The 12,754-nt window shown below is 39.1% G+C and overlaps 1 protein-coding gene across 2 annotated transcripts in view; it reads right to left on the bottom strand.

Annotated features, from left to right (window-relative positions):
- The window catches only part of LOC143876285 (putative ubiquitin-like-specific protease 2B), a 39,460-nt gene that overhangs the window by 1,485 nt on the left and 25,221 nt on the right, over positions 1–12,754 (bottom strand). For both annotated transcript variants that reach the window (XM_077378022.1, XM_077378023.1), the window contains 2 exons: positions 9,658–9,748; positions 8,223–8,342 (listed from right to left, as the gene is read on the bottom strand). In XM_077378022.1, the coding sequence (XP_077234137.1) occupies positions 8,223–8,342; positions 9,658–9,748 (211 nt within the window). The remainder of the gene's footprint in view (positions 1–8,222; positions 8,343–9,657; positions 9,749–12,754) is intronic.

The raw sequence follows: 12,754 nt of genomic DNA on the forward strand, positions 1-12,754 counted from the left end.
TAGACAATCAAGATATATCTAAAAAAGAACTCATGGATGCTTGATTCCTGGATCTTCAGCATGCTTCCATTGATAACCAAACAAGCAGAAAGAAAAAAAAAACATAACTCACTATTCAATATATTGTTATGACTATTTTGACAAGAGATGTAGTAAGTGTGATGGAGATCGACATCCCTTGCAAGTTTATTCTCGGTGGGGCCGCCCTAGGGGAGCCCCGTAGAGATCTTTTATTGTTATTTTATTGTCTTTGGGATATTTTGGGGGAATATTTGATGTTATTAGGGTTATTTTAGTCTTTATTGATTTTAGGTAGTTTAGTCTTTTAGGGATTCTTAATTTAGTAACTTTGTTTAATTTAGGACTCTTGATTGCCTATTTACAGGCTAAGTTACAGCTTATTAGGAACCTTTTGATGATTAATTGAATTGAGTTAAGCTTTGAGTGCTTCTTCCTCTCTAATTTCTTCTTCTCCTCCCTAAATTCTTCTCTTATTCTTCTAATTTTTCTTTTCTCCTTCTTCTTTCTTCTTCTTCTTCTTCTTCTTCAATTTCTCTTCTCAGCCTACATCAAAGTGTAGCATTGTCATGCTTTTGTTTATGTTCACATAACTAAATGCACAATAAAAAATGAAAGGAAATAAAGCGTAGCATAGAGACCAAACTTCCACTCACTATTTACCAGAAGGACATCGCTTGCTCCTACACAAAACTAAGGTGCAAAACACTCAAACTCTTTTTGGGCACATAAAACTCGATCTTCCCTCTAGATAAAGCACGGACAGTTAAATCTTCACTCTTTGGAAACAAAGATTTAGATCCAATTGGCTAAATGCAGGTGAAAAAACACAGCTCTCTTTCACGGGATTGCTTGTGCTAGGAAATGGAACGATAGAATTCTCTATTTGATGATTGATGGTACCATGTGATCATAGGGAAGCCATTATTAAAGAAAGTGAATTTTTATTTCTCAAAAGGGATCAAGTTTTCCAATCCTGGATGGTATCTCTTTCGACTAGCTTAACTCCAGAGAGAGTGATTGGCGTGAACTGCCTTTTTGAAGAAGAAATTAAGGGTGCTCTATTCTCTCTTAAAAGAGATCGCCCCCAGCTCCGCAAGGGTTCTCGTCCTCATCCTGATTATTAATGAAGCTGTCAATTTTCAAAAAAAATTAGCAAGTCAAAACTGATGGGAAATTATCTCATCCTTCTATTCAGATCCCGATTCAGGATGATTGCTTCACCATTGGAATCGAAGTTTCCCAAGAAAACATCAATCCTCACTTGTGTTCAAATAACAATGTATCCCAACAATCCAGACATTCGTATCTGATGAATCCGATGTCTCTAGTGTCTCCAGTATTTCCACCGGTCGTGGATCCAGCAATTGACCCACTTGTTGGTCTTGAGCAGGATAGAGGGTTGTTAGTGGTCCCTGCGCTGGCCAATTGCTTGCCGGCTGAGCGGGGGAGCCCCTGCAGGAAGACGGATGTGTCCTTGGGATCCGTACATTCGAGTTTAAAATTCAAATCCCCCCAAAGAAAACGGGTGGTGGTGTTCCCAAGGCATCCAGGGTTTTGAAACCCTTGGGGGTTGATAGAAAATCTGTGGGTTCTGTTCTAACTCCCGACGGTGCCTTCGGGAAGGGTGTCAAGACAAAAAAGGATTTGGACCTTACCAAGCCAAAAAAGACCCTGGACATTACCAAGAAAGGGACCTCTGGATCGCGTCCATCTGCCATGGTTTGCAAGCCTCGCAATGTTGCTTCATTGTGGAAACAGAGAGTCGGACAAAGAGTTTCAAAACCCACCTTGGGTGCTGCTACCCAGATAAAAGTTTCTTTAACATTTCGAAAACTACCTCAGAGCCCCCTTCAAGAAACCCTTCGAAAGGAAAAGGGTTTGAATGGATTCCCCTTGTCCCGAATATCCCTCAGGCCTTCTCCACGGCTTGTATCGTCCTGGGGAGACTTGATCTTCTTGCTCCCCCAGCCCCTACCATGATGGAAGCTGGCTCAAAGGTTGTTTTGATCAGGGACTGGAATTTAATATTAATATTAGTATTATTATTAATGCTGAAATGTTCTTAACAAATCAAGATGCAGGGAGAAACAACTGGATAGAAAAGGGTTTTCTGGGAATTTATTTTATCATTGAAAATGGCAACTGGAAGCGGCGGCATATCTGAATGGGACGATAATCATGATTAGAATTTTCGAAATTATAAAGGCGCCATAGGGAGTAACAACACTTCCCAGGAGATCTATCAGGAAAATAGAAATAACTTGACCGCATTAAATGCTTGCCTTGTCACACACATTTCTGTGGACAAGTGGGATTATATTAGTGGATATCTTAGGCGGTCTTCCCTTTAAAAAGGCGCCTCTTGGCTTCCCCGTGAGATTTTAAAGGGAGAATTTTTTTGTCTTTCAACTACACCAACATGGAGCAGAAAACAACCCTTTCCCCTTCATCCAGCTCCACTGGCTGGAAAAGGAAACGCTATACGAACCTCACAGTCACAGATTTGGAGGAAATCCTTACTAGGGTGAAGGCAATGGTCTACAACGAGGAGAAGGCTTCTAAATTTGACCCTACCTCGAAGGAAATTGTTAAGGACTTTCTTTAGCAGGCAATGGAAACTTTTTAAGGATGAGGCCAATTGGAAGCCGGAGGAGTTCTTCCGTCTGACTAGATCACATAGCGTAAAGGAAACCCACTCACCTCTGTATAAACACCTGTTCTTTATCAAATTAATGGCCGATGAGAGGAGATTAAGAAGCTTTACGTGGGAGGTGGATAAGGCGGTAGGGATCAGGAAGTTAGAGCAAAGGATTGCTAAGAAAAAGGCCTCTGGAATCGTGGCAATAATCCCCGAGGACCCTCCTGCTTTCTTTTCAGAAGAAGACAAGATAGAATTTGAGCTTGAGTCTCTTCTAGGGATTCTAGAAAAATGTTCTGATTAACGGTGAATTTATAGGAGAGTGGGTTCTGATTCTCCTGTAAAAAATCAAGTTTTTGATAGGGTGTAATTAAGGTTTTTGTGGTTGGACTGTAATGATGATGGGAAACTCTCTTCTGCTTTCAACATCTTCGAGGAAGATCGCAAAGGTTTTGGTGGTAGTGTGAAAAGTTTTTTGGAGGGATCTTATGGGAAGATCACAAATTGGGAAATGTTTTGGGGTGAGAAGCATGCAAGATGAAGGGGGTAGGGGGAATAGTTTTTTTTTTTGGTGTTTATTGTTTCTTGTTTTTTAAGGGGACTAGAGTGACCCTCTAGGTCACCATATGATGTACCCTAAGGGACATTTTGTCCCTTCACTCCGTAATCTTCGTATATTGCTAATAAATATCTTCTCGTCGCTTTTCAAAAAAAAAAAAACTGATGGGGATATAGTTTCTACCGAAGAGGAATAGATTTGCAGAATTGCTAGGCTGCTCAGAGGACAAATTCCCTATGCTACATTCCCCTCACACAAACCCTACGGGGCAAAACCAGCGTGATTTTGGCCCCCATCCATATTAAGTTTCTTTTCCTAGAAGAAAGGTGTCTTTCCACTTTATTTATTATTAGGTCCCATCGTTTAATCTTGGCTTTCCCCTCACACAACGGGACGCCAAGGAATTTACTAGGTAGGGGTTGTGTGAGGGGAAAGCCAATTCTGCAAATCGAGAGGAAGCATGATTGAATGTTACTGGTGCCATAAAAAAGGGCACATCAGAAGAGACGGCAAGAAGCGCCAGCACGATTTGGAAGAGAAGAAACAAAGAAGTACAAATTAAGCTAGTGTTGCAATGGAAAGTTCCAGCGAACTTGAAGTGGATATCTTATCAGTTTCTTCAGATAAGGGCTATTTCTGAAATGCATGGATTCTTGATTCGGGGTGTTCCTATCATATGTGTCCGAACAAGGATTGGTTTGATACGTACAAGCCATAAAATGGAGGAACGATTCTCATGGGAAACGATGCTGCCTTGCAGGCTATTGGGATAGGCACTGTAAAAATCAAGATTCACGATGGAATTGTACACATTGTATCTGAGGTAAGAAATGTTCCAGATTTAAAGAATAATTTAATTTATCTCGGGGCATTAGATACTAGTGGCTGCCGGTACAGCACAGCAGCAGGAGTTATGAAAATTGTGAAGGGTGCACTGGTTGTAATGAAGGGAGAGAAATTTGGAAACATGTACAAGCTGGTAGGGAATACTGTGACAGGTGGAGCTGCATCAGTTGAGGCTAGCGAGGATGATTCACAGTTATGGCATATGCGTCTGGAACATATGAGTGAAAGAGGGTTGATGGAACTTCATAAGCAAAAATTGCTTAAGGGAGTTTGAAATTGTTGGATATTAGCAAATACTATGTATACGAGAAGCAGTGCAGAGTCAGATTCAGGACAGCGACGCACAGTAGTGATGGTATACTTGATTATGTTCACTCACATGTTTTTTTTTTTTTTTTTTTTTGTGTGTGTGAGTGTGGGGGGGGGTGGGGCATCGCCAATGAGATCATGGGGCGGTATGGAGTATTTCATTACCTCCATTGATGATTATTCAAGGAAGAAATGGGTGTATTTCATGAGAAGAAAGTCTGAAGTTTTCTCCAAATTCAAGTATTGGTTGGTAGTTGAGAATCAGACGGGAAGGAGATTGATATGTCTACAAACTGCAATGGCATGGAATACAAGGATGGTGATTTCTTGGCCTTCTGCAAAGACCAAGGAATCAAATGTCACTTCACTAATCCAGGTACCCCACAACAAAACGGAGTAGCTGAAAGAATGAACATGACCCTTTTTTAGAGAGCCAGGGCTATGAGGCTCAATGTGAATCTATCAAGGACATTTTGGACAGATGCAGTAGAAATCGCGTGTTACGTGATAAACATATCTCCATCTACAACAATTGACTTCAAACTTCCAGAAGAGGTATGGACTAAAAAGTCAGTTGATTTTTCTATATTTCGTATATTTGGATGCCCGGCTTATGTGCATATTCAGAGTGCACAAAGGAGCAAGCTAGATGCTAAGTCTAAGCAGTGTGTATTTCTCGGGTTTGAGAAAGGGGTGAAAGGATATAAGCTATGGGATCCTACTACGAAAAAGATACTGGTTAGCCGGGATGTGATCTTCGATGAGACTAATATACTGAAAACTAGTGGGCCGATAGAAGAGTCAGTTATGGGATCCTACTACGAAAAAGATACTTGTTAGCCGGGATGTGATCTTCGATGAGACTAATATGCTGAAAACTAGTGGGCCGGTAGAAGAGTCACAGGATGTAGATGTGGATGAAAAACATGATGCAGCATGGTTTGATATAGATGACTCAGGATTATCTGATAATGGGAAGGACATGATATAGTCCACCAGGGGAGAACAATCATTTTGCAATCATGATGAGCAGCAAGGAGAGCCGCATAACATAGCAATGTCAAAGCCAAAGCGGAATACAAACCAGCCAGTCAAGTATGAGTTTGGTGACTTTGGTTCCTTTGCATTAATTACTACCAGCGGAGAACCTACGTGTTTTCAGGATGCTATGAGTAGTGGAGAAAGCCATAAGTGGGTTATGGCTATGACAGATGAGATGGAGTCACTTCATCAAAATCAAACGTGGGATCTTGTATTCTTGTGAACTCCCCAAGGGAAAGAAAGCTATTGGCTGCAAGTGGATATACAGGAAGGAGGCATCTTCTGATACGGGTGGAGAAAGTTACAAAGCCCGTCTAGTTGCAAAGGGGTACGCCCAGAAAGAGGGCGTGGATTACAACGAGAAATTCTGACCTGTAGTAAAAACACACCTCAATTCGTGCGTTGTTGAGTCTGGTCGCAAGGCATAATCTAGAGCTAGACCAGATGGATGTTAAAACAGCGTTCTTTCATGGTTGACTAGGAGGAACAAATTTTCACGGAGAAGCCAGAGGGATTTGTTGAAAAGGCCAAAGAGGATCATGTGTGTCAACTGAAACGGTCTCTTTATGGGTTGAAGCAGTCACCTAAGCAGTAGTACCTGCGGTTCGATTCATTCATGACGAGGAATGAGTACACACGTAGTAGCTATGATTGTTGTGTTTATCATGCTATTGATGATAATTCATATGTATATCTGCTACTGTATGTTGATGATATGTTGGTTGCTGCTAACACCAGGCAGGAAGTCGATAGGCTGAAATTGATGTTAAGTCATGATTTCGACATGAAGGATCTAGGGGCTGCCAAGAAGATCCTTGGGATGGAAATTAGACGGGACATGAAAAAGGATTACTTTGGCTTTCGCAAGCCAAGTACATTGAACAGGTGTTGAAGAGGTTCAACATGGAAAATGCAAAACCAGTTACCACTCCTTTGGAAGGTCACTTCAAACTGGGTAAGCACTTGTGCCCTTCCACTGATGAGGAACGGGTAAATATGTCTAACATCCCTTATGCTAGTGCCATTGGTTGTCTCATGTATGCGATGGTCTCTACGAGACCAGATATGACTCGTGCAGTGAGCGTGGTAAGTAGATACATGGCGAATCCAGGAAAAGAGCATTGGAATGCAGCGAAGTGGATTCTTGAGTACTTATGGGGCACTACGGATTTTGGCTTGGTGTATGCCATGGGAAAAATTGAAGATGGGTTGACATGATATGTGGACTCGGACTATACAGAAGACTTGGATGAGAGATCTACCACATGCTATGTGAGGCTGCCAAGGTGGCTATTTGGATGGCTAGATTGGTTCATGATATGGGGCTGAAGCAGGAAGAAGTCTAGTTGCACTGTGATAATCAAAGTGCAATATATTTGGCGAAGAATCAAGTATATAATGAGGAATCAAGTATATAATGTCAGACGAAACATATATATGTGAGACATCATAAGATAAGGGAATGGGTGACAGATAGAAGCATCAACTCAACTCAACTAAGCCTTTGTCCCAAAACTAGTTGGAGTCGGCTAATGAATCCTTTGGAAAATTTTCAAAAAGATATGATAGGAGCATCAACTTGAAGAAAATACATACATATGACAATGTAACAGATTTGCTGACAAAGTCAGTTACAACGACCAAGTTCAAGCTTTGCTTGGACTTGGCTAATATCAGTCGTTGTTGATGGTTGGCGATGCACCCCATGGAGTAGCGTGGGCACCTCATGTACACAAGGTGCGGAGCTGTGTTTAAGAGAGCATACAACTGAGTATGATCTTCACGTGGTTGCAGAATTCAAGCCAAGGTGGAGATTGTTGTACAGATGTCTTGTATTCTGGCATTATACAGGACCCTAACAGACTAATGTGCGCGACACACGCGGGTCGAGCTTGGGTTGATATAGTAAATTTCTCTTAAGGGTATTTCGGTAAATTTCCCTATGCAGTGGTGTTGATATATAAGCCACATCTTAGGATTATGGGATTAATATTTTCCTGTGTGTTTTCTCTTGAGGGTATTTTGGTAAAGTTCCCTATGCAGTGGCGTTGATATATAAGCCACATCTTAGGGTTACGGGATTAATGTTTTTCTTTGTGTTTTCTTGGCCAAGAAGAGAGTTTGTAACCCTAGACCGAAATAGCGGAAAATCTTTCCCCATGGATGTAGGCCGTGCCGGACAACATAAAATCTTGTGTTTCTTGTGTGATTGTGTTCTTTGCATCATTCTTTTGGTGTTTTGTTGCACATCGTGGTTGATCCTTGTCAAGAAGGTATTTCTCGTTTTTTCCCACCTTAGTGTTTCTTTGTTAGTTGTTGTATCCAGTCATGTTTTCAGCTGGTTTGTTGTTTCTTTTTATGTTTTTTTTTGGTTGTCTATAGAGGTGCAATTTGGGTCGGGTTGGGTTGAGCTTTTGCTAAAAATGAATTGGAATCAACCTGACACGACCTGATTTAACGGTTAAAGCTCAACCTAAATTCCCAAAAATCAACCCGATTTGCATCCCTAGTTGTCTGGCGACCATCCCAGTCCTCGAGGTTTGTCCTCCTTTTTCCTGCTCTCTAAGAAAATTCCCATTGTCTCTTAAAAAATAATAATATAGAAAATAAAACACATTCCTTGTGCAAAGGATGTCAACACAAGAATAGAAAAGAAGGTATAACTAGCCCAATGCCTTCATACAAATTTTCTTCAAATTCAAGGAAATATCTATACACACACAAATGATATGTTAATCAGATCCTAAAGCATGGAAAAGAAAACTGAGAATATCATCAAAATTGTCTGAAGGGAGAAAAATAACTCACAAAATTTGAGAATTTGGATATCTTGAAAGGGCTAAAGTTAACTGGAGCTTCCTCCAAGAAAAGTTCGACATAATGGAGCAAGAAGAGGCCACAATCATATAAATTTTCCTGTTGTGGCAACTGAAGAAGACAGAACAATAAGAAAGTATGAATGTCATGTATATTCATGAAAACAATTGAAAAACTGGTGTAAATTATTACTGAATTGAACAAGAAAGCAAATTTAGTAAAAACAATTTTTTGAACAGCTTAAACATATTTTAAGACACATCTGCCTACACATTAGATTTGCAGTGATGTTATTGATTTTTTAATCCATTATGATATGTTGATAAACAGAGAGAGCCACATTTATGAGTAGCTGATTCAAGGAATGGGCAAGCTCCCACTTCAAAGTAGAAGAATCTAGCATGAAACAAACTAGTGAAGATAACCAAATTCATTCACGATGATCCAATGAATTGAGAGGTAAATAACATGTCCCAAGCACTGTTTACGAACTCCTCAAGTTCATCGTTGATTAGCCAACTCAACTCAGTTTTTACCCTACCAAGTCAATCAACAAAACTTCGAACATTCTGATCAACAAGTCTTTGACTTGCCCAACTCGACTTGGTTAACTTTTGGCATTGGGCGACTTCCTGTCCAAGTACGAGTTTTCAAATACTCATCCTAAGGTCAAACATAATAAGAAACAATTGAGATTAGTCAACTCAAGATCAAATTTACAGGTGAGGAGTGATTAGATGAACCTGTAGAAAAAATTACAAAAGCAAGTTCTTACAAGAGTCCTATGATGCATGAACTTACTATTTACATGGTAACAATACAATAAAAGTGATGGATACACAAATGAATCATGGAAAAATCTTGATCGCATAACTTCAATATAATCTACCAACATGTATATTGTTAAAGTATAAAAGATTAAGTAACACCATCTCCAACAGCTTAAGCATTTGGAGTAATTGGTATTTACGTATAGTTAGTTACACACGTAATGAGTGTTAAAGTATAAAAGATTAGATAACGCCTTCTCCAACAGCTTAAGCTTTTGGAGTAACTGGTTGTTTCACATATATCCCATCATGTTCAAGGAAATTCATGCCTCAACTTCAAATAGTAGGATATGTCATACTGACGAAAGGACATGAAAAATGCAACGATATTTAAAGAGAATTAATATCAACACTCCCTTGTTTCAATAATGGCACTCCCTTACTCCATATTTTATTAATTGATTTTTAAAACTTTAAGACTCCCAAGATGCTCTCAACATCCCCAATCAGAAGAGTAGTTAAAAAAGTGTGGAGTGTGATCATCAGAAAAGGGGACTGTGGATATTATTTCCCGATGTAAAACTCATATATTGATTCTTCTTTACCATTATACAATGAAGAGATATCCAACATGCTAACAAAGACAAGAGGCAAACCTCTAGAGGTACAAATCGTAAATTTTTGAATTTTAATTGAACATCTTCAGATGACTCCTCGTGCCTTTCTTTCCACTCCTCCCATAGATAACTGTTCTCTCAAGTTAAAGTGACATGTCAGTAATAGTTCATAGGAACTGTAATTGCTTAATATGAATGCGTTGAGAACCATAAGGCTGACCATAAAACAAAAGATGAGGAATCATGCCGTACAAACCACCAAATGAACAAATCTAGTAAAATATTGGTGTAAACTTGCAACTCCTAGAAGAATATGAGAAAAACTATACATTAGTTTATGCAATGCAAACTAATAGGTGCTTTGTACTAGAAACTAGAATATTGACTTTAATCTGTCGCAGCAAAAACTGTAGATTAGTTGATGCAGTGGGAATTCATAGGTCCTTCAAGACTAGAAATTAAAGATGGTGAGGCTACCTTCAGAAGGAGAAAAGAGAAGCAAACTGGGTCCTAAAAACCATGCTTTGGGCTAAGAAAACTGGAATGACAAGACAACAGTAGTTTGTAGGAACTTAAAATGTATAACTATAAACAAAAACACAACTATGACTGCTGAGAACAACAAGAATGATAATAAATAGAAGAAGACTTGAATAATAGATACCATCAAATGATCAAAAATAAGAAGTTACTGATACACATTAGAACTTACAAATATTAGAGAAGTCAAAGGAATTTAATCTATCTCAACAAAACTATAGATTTGCTGATGTAGAGCAAACTAATGGGTCCTCCATACAATAAAAATTGGAAATGGTAAGGCCAACTTTCAAATGGAAGAAAGAGTAACAAAGGGGGCCCAAAAACATGTTTGGGCTGAAAAATGGAGGGTAAGCCGTGATTTATTGCAATTTAAAATAATTTCGAGCATGAGTTTAGATGGCTTTGCATTAGGTTGGTTGGGAAAACCTGAATAGTGTGCTTGAGGCTTTTTATTTCTAAATCTGACTTGGATTATTTAAGGATGTAATTAAGAGTTAGATATTAAATGTTAGAACTAAGACGGGGTTAGGGCTATAGCCCAATGGTTAAGGCTTTGTATGTCAACCTTGAGGTCATAGGTGAAATCCAACTTACCTACTAAAAAAAGTTGCAACTAGGGAAGTAGGAAAAGAGAAGTGTAAAAGTTACTTTTGGGTTTTAGCTGAATTAAAATTCTAAAAATAGAAGTAGAAAGTCATTAGCAATCTTTTAGAGAACTGAAAATCATAGGCATTCAGAGCAGACTGACTATGACAATAGCTAGAGAGAAGAAAAAGGGGAAAAAAACAATATGAATTATTGTTTCAAAATGAACAAAAGAAAAGGAAGTCCATTGCATGTAATGGAAGAATTTTCTTTTTTTATTAACTGTGGACTGAGAAGGAAAAAGATGTCCTTCAAACTTTAGAAACATAAGAGACAGTCCTCGAATCCCCTTCTACAAAGGCAAAGAGAAAGAGAAATACTTCAACAAATAGCAAGACCTTGAAGAACAAAAACAAAAAACCTAAGCAATCATTTCAGACAAAAAGAGAAACTATGAACAAAACCGAGTAAAAAGAAAGAAGAAGAAAGCAATCTAAAGGAATTAGAGAGACAACAAACTAAATTCGCGAAAGGGAAGAGGATTGGTTCGGGTCATGAGGTAGACGGCCTCTACTACTTTGACAGTTACTTTCACATTCTGCCTTGAGTACTTCCATCGATTCATTTACGTTGCACTGCTGTCTTGGTCATCCTCCAGCGGATTGCATGCAACACTCATCCGTTGTGTCTAGTCCTATTAGTCCTTTTTAGTGTGAGTCTTGCGAGTATGGAAAACCCCATCATGTTTCATTTTCGTCCAGATCACCTAGTCATGTGTCTAGTCCTTTTGAGCTCGTTCATGGCATATACGAGTTGATCTGGTTGAGGTCATTTATGTCAGAGATTGGGTTGCCCTACTCGTCACCTGCTTCGCTCCACTGTGACACCAAGTCCGCCATTCATATAGCCATGAATCCAGTATTTCATGAGAGGACAAAACACATAGAGGTGGATTGTCACTTTATTCGTCATAGGATTCAAAAAGGGAAAATTTGCATAGTGTTCACAGCGTCAAACGACCAAATAGCAGGCATGTTCACAAAACCACTAAACAGGGCTAGATTGGGTGATTTATGTAACAAGATAAGAATGTATGATATACATACTCCAGCTTGAGAGAGAGTGTTGAGAATGATCATGTTATACACCTCTCGTATATATATATATATATATATATATATATATATATATATATATATATATAGAGAGAGAGAGAGAGAGAGAACATTTCCTACACACTTGTGTAGGTAAGTTACCTACACACTAGCTTAAAATACAGTGGGGGCCCACATTGTTTGGGTGATCCAAACCATTCATTTGAATGGTCCTCACATAGATAGGGTGTCCACAAAAAATCAGATCCATAGGATCATCCCAACCATTCAAACTATGGAGGCAAAAAATGGACTAATTTGTGAAGGTTTATACACGTCCATTTTACCTCCACAAATCGTAGGGTTGGGATGATCCTATGGATCTGATTTTTTGTGGACACCCTATCTCTGTGAGGACCATTCAAATGAATGGTTTGGATCACCCAAACAATGTGGGCCCCCACTGTATTTTAAGCTAGTGTGTAGGTAACTTACCTACACAAGTGTGTAGGAAATGTTTTCTCATATATATATATATATATATATATATATATATATATGAGAAAACGGTTTCTACACACAAGTGTAGATAAGTTATCAACACACTAGCTTAAAATACAGTGGAGGCCCCACATTGTTTGGGTGATCCAAACCATTCATTTGATTGGCCCTCAAATAGATAGGGTGTCCACCAAAAATCAGCTCTATAGGATCATCCTAACCCCTCGAACCATGGAGGCAAAAAATGGACAGATTTGTGAAGGTTTATACACGTCCATTTTACCTCCACAAATCGTAGGGTTGGGATGATCCTATGTAGCTGATTATTTGTGGACACCCTATCTATGTGAGGGCCAATCAAATGAATGGTTTGGATCACCCAAACAATATGCCCTCCACTGTATTTTAAGCTA

Source organism: Tasmannia lanceolata, unplaced genomic scaffold (genome assembly GCF_043159265.1).
Source record: "Tasmannia lanceolata isolate RefF3 unplaced genomic scaffold, GAP_Taslan_0.1 ptg000004l, whole genome shotgun sequence".
NCBI lineage: Eukaryota > Viridiplantae > Streptophyta > Magnoliopsida > Canellales > Winteraceae > Tasmannia > Tasmannia lanceolata.